Consider the following 12,554-nt stretch of genomic DNA (forward strand, 5'->3'; position numbering starts at 1 on the left):
CGCTCGAGGCTGAGCCGCTGCGGCTGTTCGTGTTCCAACATCCCGGTTATCACAGAATCATTTAGGCTGGAAAAGACCTTTGAGATCAGCGACTCCAACCTATGACCCAACACCACAATGTCCACCAGACCAGGGCACTGAGCGCCACGTCCGGTCTTTCCTTAAACACCTCCGCAGTGCATGCCAGTATCTAAAGACCCTTTATGTTAAGAAATTCTTCCCGATGTCCAAACTGAATCTCCCCTGACACAGTTTAACACTGTGCCCTCTTGTCGCCGGTCGGCAGAAGAGCTCGACCCCCATCTAGCTCCAACCTCCTTTCACAGAGTTGTAGAGGGTAATAAGGTCACCCTGGAGCCTCCTTTTCTCCAGGGTAAACACTCCCAGCTCCTCCGGCCGCTCCTCACAGGACATGTGCTACAGACACTTCCCCACCTTCGTTTCCCTTCTCTGGACATACTCCTCCGTTATGCCCCGAGGTTCTTTCTCCCCACGGTGCCGGAAAAAGACTGGTTTAAATCGGCACCACCCGTTGCCGTAGCAAGCAATGAAGCACCGAGGCCGGGGGCCCACCCTGGACTGGGATCCAGGCGGGGTTTCACCACCATTTCTGGTTCCCAAGGTGCCACATGCCAAGCATCAGCACCTTCTACTCGTATTTTTTATATATATATATTTATATACACACACTTTACAATACTCATCGCAGTTCTACTCATATTTACATTTTTCCACTTACTTTGCACAGACACTTCTTTTTTTTAATTGAAGAAAAATAAGACGAGGCTTTATAAAACATGAAGTCACCGAGCCCTGCCCCAAAGTAACAATGAAAACCACACGTTTTGATAGATGCAATAAATCTTATTGACTTTATTACACGTTGTATTTTAGGATCACTTTACATTCCTAGACAAAAGAGATGATACAAATAAATATAAGCTGTAAAACTATGGACAGAACTATGGACAGGTTCTTTTTCTACAGATCACCTAAGAGAAGGCGCAGGTGGGTGTATCTCCAAGGAGCTGAGAGTTGTCATCGACAGCTGTGCCCATAGAAGGATCCTGGGTCACCTCTTCAAAAAGAAAGGGGGCTGGAGAAGGCAGTAAGCACCTGGACCCCAGAGAGTCAACCCCCCGCTGCACAGTGCAGCAGGCAGGACCAGTGTTCTCATTTCAGTTCCATCTCCGTAGCTAATTATGGCTTTTGCAGGTTCTCTTTTCCAATCTGTCTTTGAACACAGCAGGAACAGACCCCCAGGAATTACACTGAACTGTTTAAAGACTGGTGCACATTGCCCAGCACAGACAGGAGAGAGGACAGGTCCAGGTACACAGGTGCCTCATTGAAACTCCAGCGCTGCGTGTTCAGCGAGGGCAGACTCACACACCTAAAACTGACTGAACACTGCCTGCTCTGATCTGTATAAGGCACCGGCGCAGCCCCAGGTGCTCTGGCAGAGGTATGTGTTTTAGAAGATTCAAGCAGCATGCAAATATTTTTTAAAAGGCGCTAGACCTAAGTTAAGGATTTAACAAAGTGCTTTAATTCCTATGCTTCAGTGTCTTGGGGCGCTTGCTCCCACTGGCCGACTCCTGCTCCATGCCACTTTTTCAAAAAAAAGATCCCATTATACAGATCAGAGCAAAGACAATTATGTTGAATGTTAAACATTCCTAAGAAGAAAAGGTGACGGCGCATGGCTGTCCCAGGGCCTCTTCCAGGACTCCAGCTGGATTTCCTGCCTTTGGTTAACCAGCAGGAAGCCCAGATGGTTCAGATAACACCAGAAAAGGGCAAACTCGGCAGGAATGTTTCTTAAAAGCTTCAAACCAGAGCTCAGTATGTTTTGTACAGCTTAAGACAATGTATCTTAATATCAGTGCTACTGAGCATCTGGTGAGGGTTAAGTCCATTGGAATGAGAATCCAAAAGCTTCTGTAACAGGCCGAGATTGCCCATGAACACACTGACCAAATCTCCACCCAAAGCCCCAATTTACATACAATGACTAAATATGCAGATTTTTTCTTTTCCACTCTACTGAGTTTCTTTCACCTTGCTAATGAATTTCTACAGAGTTAAAAGCAGAGCCTTTCTGACACCAGCTGGCTCATCAACATGAAAACAGGTTTGCACTGCAGAGTTCCACGGTACCAGCCCTGCCACGAGGGCAGTTTCCAGCATATGAGTTTAATATAGACTAGAATTCCCTATGGAATAGTAGCAACTGAGGAAGAGTGTGCACATGTGCAGACATGGATGTGTCTGTGTATGCATTATTCACAAAAAACATGTGTACTTAGGTATGTACATAGACGTGGTTATCTACTGTGCTGCTATTGCAGGGTTTTAAACATTTCCCCCCACCCCACCCCCCTTGTTTAATTTCAAGTCTCTGAGCACTTAAACCATACAATCATCTTTTAAAATGTCCTAGTACAGAAGATTATGTGCTGGAGAGAAAGAGGGAGGAGAGGGAAGAGAAGTTGATGTTATATTATGCAACAAGAGCCAGTTGAAAGGCTCTCTGGACATAAACAGTGCTTTGTAAAAATGAAGATTACGCTGGGTTTCCACGTTCAGGTTGAAAGAAATTGGTCATATGCCTGCTCTCTCAATTAAAAGCAAATCCTTCCTTCCTCCACCAAAACTAATATATATATGTGTGCATATATGTGTATACATACATTAACCCTGTGGCCCAGGAAAGCAGCCCATGGATTGCAGCAGCCCAGTTGGTGTTCAAGGGGCCCACCTGGCTCACCTGGGCACCGTGCCTGCAGGATGCACAAGTGAGCTGTGCTGAGTACTCAGTTCCTCCTGCTCAGGGGGTCAGTAGAAAGGAGTTCTCCAGCCTGGGTGAAGTCACTCTGTGGACAATTAACGAGCACAAGGCAGAGTCCACACATCAGAGCATTTCTACAACCAGGCAAGTCCTCACACACTCACATGTGTCAGTCTGGAGGAAGTCATCAGTGAGGGAAACAGGTAAAAACGTTCACAGGATGACAGCCAAGAGCAACCAGGAAAAGTAACATCCCAAGTCTCAATATACAGTGAACTAAAACTTATGAATGAGCTGTGGGACACTAGACAGGGACACCTTACTCTGTCCTTAGCATGGAGTTCACCTCCCTCGACCCTGCTACACGAGCCTGCTTTAGTCATAGGGCAGCTTTGCAAGGAGACTGTCAAAAGCAGGACCTCTTCCTCCCTTGTTTTCGAAGTAAAACCCCTGGAATTAACACCAGCTTCCACCACCAGCCTTGGTTAGGTGGCTCTGAGTGGACTGGGAGGTGCAGAGAGAAAGCTGCTTAACATGGAACAGGTGAGGCACAAGAGGCACTGAATGCTGAACCTCCTTAGACACCAAGAGAAGGGAACAAACTCCCAGGAGTACACTCAAAGGCAGCTCCAAGTTCCAGTTCTCTGCCCAGCTGAGAGTCTGAGCCTGGCAGGGAGAGCTCTGAGCTAATGCTATGTCTTCCATCAACAGTAGGAGGCATGAGAAAATGGCCATATGCCATTAAAGATGTCATATGGAGACTGGTTTTAAATGCCAGGGGTAAAGATGGAGGCAAGAGAGAGGAGGAAAGCTGTGGAGCTGACACTGGCGTGCAGAGGTGTTCTTTGACAAGGTGGTTCCTGTTGGTAGGGGTGAGGTCTGTAGGTCAGCTTAGAGGAGCTCTCACTTACGCCTGTAAACAAAGAAAGGACTTCAGATTCTACTGCTTCCTTTCTGGAGACCACAGAGTTGTTTTCAAGACCCTTTTCTGTCCTACAGCCCTATGGGGAGGCACAGCTGTGTGGTGGTGAGGACACGCTGGCCACTGCCATCCTGCCTGTTCAGACCAGTGCCTGTACCCCAGGTGATGATGCCAGTCTCTCAAGCAGGAAGAGGAAGAACCATGCACCTTGTCAAGTTTGAACAGATCCTCTGCTTTTTAGCCTCTTTTGGTTCTCACTGTGGACCTGGAGATTGGTGGTTCTGCTGAGATGACTTCCAACTCTGTCTTCTTAGTGCCCAACAGCCAAAAAGCCTCGTGCAGCAGAAGGACTGGTGCAGGAGGAGGACGGTGATGCTGTGAGGTGATCCCCATGCTTCCCATTGCTCCTAACACACTGTAACGTACCTCATGCATTTTTGATTTCCTAACTAAAATCCATTTCCCACAGAGGCCAAATGCTGAGTTGCAAGCACAGATCTTCCCATGGCTCAGTGCCCCTGGACTGGCCCGAGTCAGTTAAACAGCAACAAGGCCATCTCCAGGGAAAGGGGCTGGAGGCTGGCCAGGAGCTCTCTCTGCAGGTTTGTCCTTGTCTCTGCTCCCAGAAGGTAAAGGCTGTTCCCTCCCTGGAGAGGAGTTGCTGGTTTTATTTTGGAACCAGCCCTCGTGACTGTGGGTAGAGCTGAGAACTGGGGGTGCCTGATCCTGATGAGGATGCCGCCGATTTCCTTCCAGTTTTTGGTCTGAGGAAGCAAAAATTAAAATATAAACAAGAAAAGCTCTGACAATGTCACCTGTTACTTTCCACAATTAATCTTCAAAAAGCTGATTTTTTTACTGGAGTTTTTCTCTAATAAACAGTTTCAGCTTTTTTTCTGTCCTATGTCCTACACCCTGAAAGAAGGCTGTGGGGAGGTGGGGGTTGGCCTCTTCTATAAGTAACAAGTTGACAGACCAAGGTAAAACAGCCTCAAATCCTACAAGGGGAGGTTTAGGCTCAAAATTAGGAAAAATTTCCTCACTGCAAGAGTGGTTGAGCCCTGGCACAGGTTGGTCAGGGCAGTGGTGGAATCTCCATCCCTGGAAGTGATCAAAAAATGAGAAGTTGTGATAAGGTTTAGTGGCATGGTGGGATTTGGTTGAAGGCTGGGCTCAAATCTTAAAGGTCTTTCCCAACCTTAATGACTCTGTGATTCTATGTTCCGTTCTTTCTTTGCTTATCTACAAAGCTCAGCTTCACTTCACTGATGAGAAGTGCTGACCAACAGCAACTGCACTTGCACCTCTCCTGTGGGCCAGTCTGCTCAGGGAAGGTCTAACTCACCTGGGTTTTGATTTTTTATTTGAAGTGCTCTCAAAGGTTGAGGCGTCCACTTGAATCTCATCTTCTTCCTGCAGAGCTGCTTCCAGAGCTGCCTGAACCTTGGGAGCGATGGCTGGGCCTTCATAGTTCCTTGTTGTTCGGCTGGGCCCGTCCAGTTCCAGTAACACGATGTTCTCTGCCTGAGATAGGAAAAGTACAATCAAAGTCTCCATGTTTTCATACTAACTGCTACTTTTCCCTCCAGAAACTTAATCTCAAGTACTTTATAAATGTATGCAGGACACTACAAATTTACATCTCAAAGAAGAACACACAATCCCCTCTGGAATTCACATTCCCCTGATCAGGAGGTTGAAGAGACAAAGGTTCAACCACATGTGGGCTTACCCTGTACCGAGCCTCTGTATGACTCATCATGGACGTCCTGGCGTGTTGGCTCAGGGGCCTTTTGTACCCCACAGCAGATACTGGTCTTTTCATCATCTGCTGGTTACTAGACGAAAACAGAGACTCAGTCTGTTATACCCTAAAACCAAAGGCTCCTCTTGGAGTTTATGGGCTACAACATCTGCAAATTCCATGCAGAAATCTGTTTCAACACAGCAGAAACCACCCAAGCTGCATTTGTAGGAGCAGGAAAGAAATATGATAGGAATGCACTGCTATTTTAATGGTGAATGCACTATTACATATATTTTACATATAATTATTGGGTTTGTTTATTAGAAAAATCATAATCTTCCAAGAATTCTCCTAACTGTACATTTCTGTTTTACAGCACCTATTAAGAGGAACAAATTGTTTTGGTTTATTTTATTATGCATCAAGAAGCTGTGAACTCTAAAGGGCCAGTTTAAATCCCCAATTCAATCCCTCTTTTGTTCTTGACAGCTAGAGGGTTTCCTGTGACCTGTAATTCCATCCCGAGAAAAGAGCAGAAGTACACTCACTCCAGACGGGTTATGGGATGTAGTTTCCAGTTGTCTTCCTCTTCATCAAGGAATGATCTGTTCATGATCTTATTCTTTTCTTCCAAGGGAATAAAGTTTTCAATAATCAGGTGCCTACATGCAACCACAGAAATGAGAGATATACAAGAGACATAATTAGTACATGACTTTCCTCACTGCTCCTCTCCCACTGATGTAATACAACCCTGGAAAAGGAGGAATGGTTTAGTTTTCTCGTGTTTAAATCTTATTCCACAAGTACGTGCAAGGCAGTCCCTCCACTCCCCACCCCGAGACACCCTCTCTGTTACAGTTAATAGCAGGCAATGAAGTGATGGGACTTACTTTAGCTTTAGTTCCCTGGTGAGTTCATTCTGGGTCTGCTCCATTTCCTGGCGCCCCTTGATGTGCTCTTCTTGGAGATCATGGATCTCTGCCTTCACAGCTTGCAGCTTGGAAAATAACTGGAGCACACAACAAGAGCCAAAACCTGTCACTTGCCAATGCTCCTCTCACTTTCACACACAAGTTGATTTTATTCCCAGCCTGGTAGACAGGGAATCATTTTCTTTTTACCTTTTTGAGTTTTTTGGTCTTTATGTCCACCTCTTGCTGCAGAGAACTATAGGTCTCCTTCAGCTCTAGTGTTTCCTCGTCCCGACTTTCCATCTGTTGCTGGATTTCTCGCTCCCGACGTTTCTGAAGAATGTGACAAGATGGCATTAAAGACCACAATTACCTTGTCACCTCCAGTTGACACACATGATACCAATGCTCAGGATGGGTTTCCTTCCCTGCCTTCCAGTTCTTCCTATCTCTTGCCATAGAAATACCAGAAGCATTAACTCTTATTTGTCCTTATTTTGCAATTAAAATCAGACAGTGTGAACAAGACTCAAGCTTCAACTAAAGGAACAAAATGCCATTTTTAGGTTATTTTTTTCTTTCCTTTTTATCAGTTCGTACTGGTTACTGTATTTAAGAATCACCAACAGAATTTGCATAGCAGAAAATGAACTTTTAGCGCAGAGTAAAGACCCCTCTCTTGAGCTAAAGGCCAAACTGGTACTCTGAGATGTCTTAGAAATATTTCTTCACCTACAAACAGCTCCAATCAAGATAGGAAGCAAATCTTTACCATGAAGAGCTAGAATAAAACTGTGATAAACCTTCTTTACATATTTCAAATAATGACTAATCTGACACAAGCCCTTCCCCCTTCTTTTCAATAAATGATTGCCATTAAACCAATTTTAGGGTTAACCCTGGAAAATTTTTCTGGTAATTTCCCCAACACAATGTTTTACAAAAGTTCCGCAGCAAGGCCTTTTATACAAAATAACAAATCTCCTTCCTTGTACCTGTTCTGCAATTTCCTGTCGTTTCTGTTCCAGGATTTTCTGCTGTTCATTTGTGTGATCCACAATATTTTTCCCTCCCACCAGCAGCTTGCTTTCCATTGTCTGAAAGGAAAAACCAGGGTCAGAAGTTTCTCTCAGTGACCACAGAAGGTAACTTTCTCTCCTATGGATACAACTTCTTCAGGGCAGCTCCCTCATTTAACCTTCTCTTTCAAGGCAGCTGCTACAAGAATCCCCATTTCTTAAAATTCCTATAAAACTGTGGGATTAATGCAACAGTAACTTGTTTAGAATAAAGTCCCCACTGCAATGTGTGGCAAAGCTGGAGAACCAAAATGTGTGCTCCCCTGTAAAGAACTTGTTAATGATCTGTGACAGAACGAAACTTTTCCTGTGCCACAGCTTGTGAAAAGATGCATTGTCTTTTATCGTGCCAATTGCTTAAGATCAGCACATAAGAACAATGAAACAACTCATGAACATTGAAACATGTAATTAATAGTGGACATTTCAGCTTCTGGCTAGAAATAGTTTATTTTAAAATCTTCCAAACGAAACACAAATCACTGTCCTGGAAACTTCCTGTGAAATATCTTTCCAAATTGGGAAACCCTTTATTTTCCCCACAGCTTAAACAAACTGCTTTCAAAGAGTATGACAAGGAAGAATTCTACCTTGATTTTTGCACTCAGCATCTCTGTTGCTTCCTTCTCTCGCTTCAGGTCCTCCATTTTCTTTTCCTTCTCTTTCAGCAGCCTCATCTTTTCTTCTGCTACCAAGCTGTGATCCTCGACTATAGCTTTCTTCTCAATCTCCAGCTTTTCTTGTTGCTCCCTCCAATAATCGTCTTTGTCATCTCCTTCATCCTCACCCTCTTCAGTGTCCTCCTCCTCTTCCCCACCCTCCCTTCTCCTTTCTCTCCTCTTTCTTTTGCCAATAGACCGTTTTTCCAATTGTGCCTTGAGCCGAGCAATCTCTTCCTGGAATTCCCGCAGCAGAGCCTCCTTAGGATCCTCGTTCACTTGTGGCTTATTCTTGATGTTTTTGGCACGGTTGGCATATCTCAGTGTGGTCAGTGTCTCCTCTACATTGTAAGAGGCAGGGCCTATATTGGCCACCATCACAGTTTTGGCGTTGCCACCTAATGAGTCCTGAAGTAGCCTGGTCAGCTTGGAGTCCCGGTATGGAATGTGCGTGCTTTTGCCATCTACCAGTGCAGAGATAACGTTGCCCAAAGCTGAGAGGGAGAGATTGATTTTAGTGGCCTCCTTCAGCCTTTCCCCCTGTGCCCCGGTCTTTGCTTGCCGCTCGCTGCCTGCCAGGTCGACCAGGTTGAGCTTCCCAACACGGATGTGGTTCTCTCCATCCAGTCCCAACTCGCTGCACTCGATAGTGATCTGGAAAATGGCGTGAGATCGAGAGCTGTGCTCGTTCATGTTGGTGGCACCAATGGAGCGGTTCTGGTTTCCCAAATTCATGATGTGCTCTATCTCTTTGACACTTTTCGTAACAATGGTGGTCAAATCCTTAACAAAAACCCCCGTGTCTGGTCTCTCCTTCAACTCCAGCCGCTTGGACTGATCCTTTGATAACAAGTCTCTGATTTCTTCTTGGTAAATTTCCAAATAAGACGCTCTAACTAAGTATTGCTGATTTTGAGATCTAGAGATGTGGGTGAAGATGTGGTCGAATGAATTGGGGATGACCCCTCTCTTTTCAGGATCACCACGCACCCCTTCCATCGTATACGTTTTCCCTGTCCCAGTCTGCCCATAGGCAAAGATTGTCCCATTAAACCCTTGCAGAACAGAGTCCACGAGAGGTCTGAAGGTCTCATCGTAGAGTTCGACCTGTTTGGAATTCCAGTCATACACAGCATCAAAGGTGAAAGTTTTAGGCAGTTCATGAGATGATCCCCGTGGATTCTTCACTGAGACCTGCCCTAACTTGACATCCACATTGACAACTTTTTCATAGGAAGCGGTTTTCTCTTTGCTGTTCATGGGCCGGCAGCGCACGACCACCCGCACGGACTCGGAGCTCTTTGACTTAGACATGACAGCAGGGCTGCGGCTGGTGCGATCCGACTGATGGATGATCCCGTGCTAGAAACCTGGAACAAAAACAAAACAGGAATGTCTGAAGGCAGTTTACTGCAAGGACAACTTTTCACAAAGCCAAAGACTTGCTTCATTGATTTGAGCAGCATTTTGCATTCATTAAGCTGCAAGGGATTTTGAAGAACTAAAATAACGTACAACATGAAACCCCTGTAAAGGCCTGAACTGAGACAGAAGAACTGAGACAGAATTATTTTACCAAAGGCTATGCATCAAATGGTATCATTTTTACAAGCTCTGCTGCAAAAATTCATCATTGAATCACATCTTTACAGTTGGTAAAGATCCTTTTCTTGACCCTCAAAAATAATAATAAGCCTTTTTAAACTATTTATAAAAAGAATACTTTGCTTTTTTTTTTTTTTTTTTGCAGTCAGGCCTTTTGTTTTAAATCTCCCAGTTTGAAAATCTAATACAGCCTTGCTCTCTCTGGAGCACAAGTCTGCTCTTATCATTTCTTTTGGCAATACACTTTTATCAGGATTCCCCACAAAAGCCAGCCCTGCTCAACTACACTGACCTACTGACATCACTCCTGCTCTGGTGTTCCAACTGCATCAGGTTTACAGGACTCACCATCAACCTAAACTCATATTGCATAAACCCAGATCACAGATCCAAGCCGTTCATGACTCTGGGTAGACAGAAGAACACACTGGTGCATCCTCCAGTCATCAGCAAGATGAGCTGCCACTGAAAATGGAGCAAAAAGCCTGTGTTCCTGCTAAAGCAGTCACTGCTAAAGCCTACACAGCAGATCTCAATGGCACAGCTTGGGGAATGCCATGTGGCTTCTAATAACGCTTTTTATTTCCAAAATATCTTCCAAGAAGAGCCCTGAGGTCCTTCTGCCAGCTGGAACTAAGTGTAAAACTAATACACACAGGGAGTCCAAGGTAGTGCTGGCACATGTTCAGGTGTGGCCTCCTTGGGATGTGTTCACTGTTCCCAGCTGGATCAGAAGGAAACAGGGATTTTTGTCTAATTGTTTTTTACTCGATAATTGCATGGATCAGGAGAGCTTCTCCAACAAGGTGGCAGAGAACTTCAGGACCAGACCTAGTGGATGGGAAAGGAAGCACAATTCTAGCCCAACATACAGACAGTCAGACTGGAAAAAGTAAAACAGAAGTAGCAGATAAATATGGTTAAAAATTGTACAAAAAGCTCAGTACGGCCTTGGGAATTTCCTTGGGTCTGCAGGGGGAAACTCTTTGCTTCTCATTCTTTCCATAAAAGCATTGAACTGGACAGTCATTCAGAATTCACTCTACACCCTGCACAGTGCGTTTAAACTGCTACAGGAATTTTGGGTAGCTACTGAATGAAACCACTTCCCTCCTAACTGACAGCTCCAGATAAAGGTGACCTTCCTGTCTGACCCACAGCAAACACGAATTCTGGAGCATGAACACAGAAAGACTAAGTGAAACGAGGACAAATCTTGGCAGAATCACAAAAAACAACCCTCCCTCTTCTCATCCTGAGGACTTGTATACATTAATACACGCATGTCCTTCCACAGCTCCCAGAGACATTCCTGTAATTCAAGTTCACAAGAGACAATTTTCTGACAAGGTCACATGACAACCACTGTGTCACGTATCTGCATGTTCACACTGGCAAATACTCGAATTAGGCACAAGTTCTGACAAGGAGAGCATGGATTTATTTTATATATTGAATATCTAAAATACCATTCTGATGAGAAGTGTCACTTTTGTAAGCAACTATGACAAATATTAAATGATCAGAGTTCAGTTAGTCTTGCCAGAGGTACACCTTGAACAAAAATTATGTTGCACATTTGCTGCTCATCTGGGTGTACCTCCTCACCATCAACTTTTAAAACCTTTCCCCACTTCACTTGCAAGTCTCTTTTTATAGTCACAAACAACTGATTTTACCCCTGATTTGGGCTATTTTCATAACAATCCATCACGAATCATCTCCAATTATTTTAGCTACTGCGGTGAAGTTTACTGGAAGCATAACAAATTATGGTTCTTCTCAGATTTATCCAAGTGTGTAACTGGAAAATAAAACCAATTAGTTAGCAGTGTTTGTATTCCCCAGAAACTCCAGGGCAATGTTTGAGCTGCCAGAGTGGCTGGACATGAATGGCAGGAAAGCTGGGAATGCTGCCGTGCCATCCACTCTTCTCCATCAAAGATGGGAATTTTTTTATGAAATTACTTCAGCCTGAAGTGACCTGGGCCAGGTCCCTACAAGTCAAGGTTGAGATGGAGGCACTTGCAAATGTGCCCCTGGTGACCAAGAGGGAAGGACGGGCAGAAACTGAAGCATTTTCATTTATTTCAGTCAACACAAGGTTGCGCCTGAAAAAATGACCAATGCCACAACCTGAATGCAAACTGAGGCAACCACTTTTCCTCAGAAACTTCCAGGGTTGGGAGGGGCTGTCTTGGACAGCAGTGTCCCAGGAATTGTGCTCACCCCCGCCACCTGCCCTGACAGGTGATGTCCTGAGGACACTCTGCTTCCTGCCTTAAGCTTAAACATCTCTGAAAGATTTTCTCAGAACTGCCCAAACCCTTCCCTTGCGTCTCTGCACATCCCGAGGTACCACTCGAAACATTCCATTGCTTCTTGCCATTCAAATCTTTCAAATATTTGTGGTTTCGTAATGTCACGTTTGAATTGTGTCTTTCCGTCCTTCCCAAGCCAAACCACCCTTTGTGCTGCTGTTCTCCTCTCGCCTCCCTGCCAAACGCTCCGCAGGCCGGGCAGGACATCCCCGTGCCACCTGTGCCACGGTGTGCCCTGATTTCACTCAGCGTCTGGGGTCACTTGTGGTCACCGCTATCGCCTCAGCGCGGCATCCCACGGGTGTTCCTTCCCCCGGGGAGCCGGGACCGCGGGCTCGTTCCCGGATTCACCCGAGCATCCCCCGCCGCCCTCGCGGCTGCGACACCGGGTGCTGCAGGGAAGGGGGCCCGGGGACAGCGGAGCGCGCTCGTGGAGAGGGGGAAGGACCGCGAGGGAGAAGGACCGGGAGCGGGGGACACCCACGCGAACGAGGCCACCCGGCCGCGGCATCGCCC

At 45.6% G+C, this 12,554-nt stretch overlaps 1 protein-coding gene across 1 annotated transcript; it reads right to left on the reverse strand.

The window, feature by feature from the left end:
- Positions 1-843: 843 nt before the first annotated feature.
- KIF3B (kinesin family member 3B) lies at positions 844-9,482 on the reverse strand. Its single transcript, XM_008634150.2, has 8 exons — positions 8,044-9,482; positions 7,370-7,471; positions 6,585-6,707; positions 6,354-6,472; positions 6,009-6,122; positions 5,446-5,551; positions 5,059-5,237; positions 844-4,477 (listed from the first exon to the last, which is right to left on the reverse strand). Exons 1-8 carry the CDS (start codon positions 9,424-9,426, stop codon positions 4,381-4,383), a joined length of 2,223 nt encoding a protein of 740 aa, XP_008632372.1. The 5' UTR covers positions 9,427-9,482; the 3' UTR covers positions 844-4,380.
- Between the last annotated feature and the right edge of the window lie 3,072 nt (positions 9,483-12,554).

The sequence above is a fragment of the Corvus brachyrhynchos genome, unplaced genomic scaffold (assembly GCF_000691975.1).
Source record: "Corvus brachyrhynchos isolate BGI_N302 unplaced genomic scaffold, ASM69197v1 scaffold10, whole genome shotgun sequence".
NCBI classification, from domain to species: domain Eukaryota; kingdom Metazoa; phylum Chordata; class Aves; order Passeriformes; family Corvidae; genus Corvus; species Corvus brachyrhynchos.

Bases quoted from the DNA above. Each gene is read 5' to 3' on its own strand.
- KIF3B (XM_008634150.2), bottom strand. From the start codon at position 9,426: ATGTCTAAGTCAAAGAGCTCCGAGTCCGTGCGGGTGGTCGTGCGCTGC. The intron at 5,238-5,445 runs GTAAGCCCACAT...TTCCTATCTCAG, and splicing joins ATACAGAGGCTCGGTACAGG to GCAGAGAACATCGTGTTACT. The intron at 4,478-5,058 runs GTGAGTTAGACC...TTGCTTCCTCAG, and splicing joins AATAAAAAATCAAAACCCAG to ACCAAAAACTGGAAGGAAAT.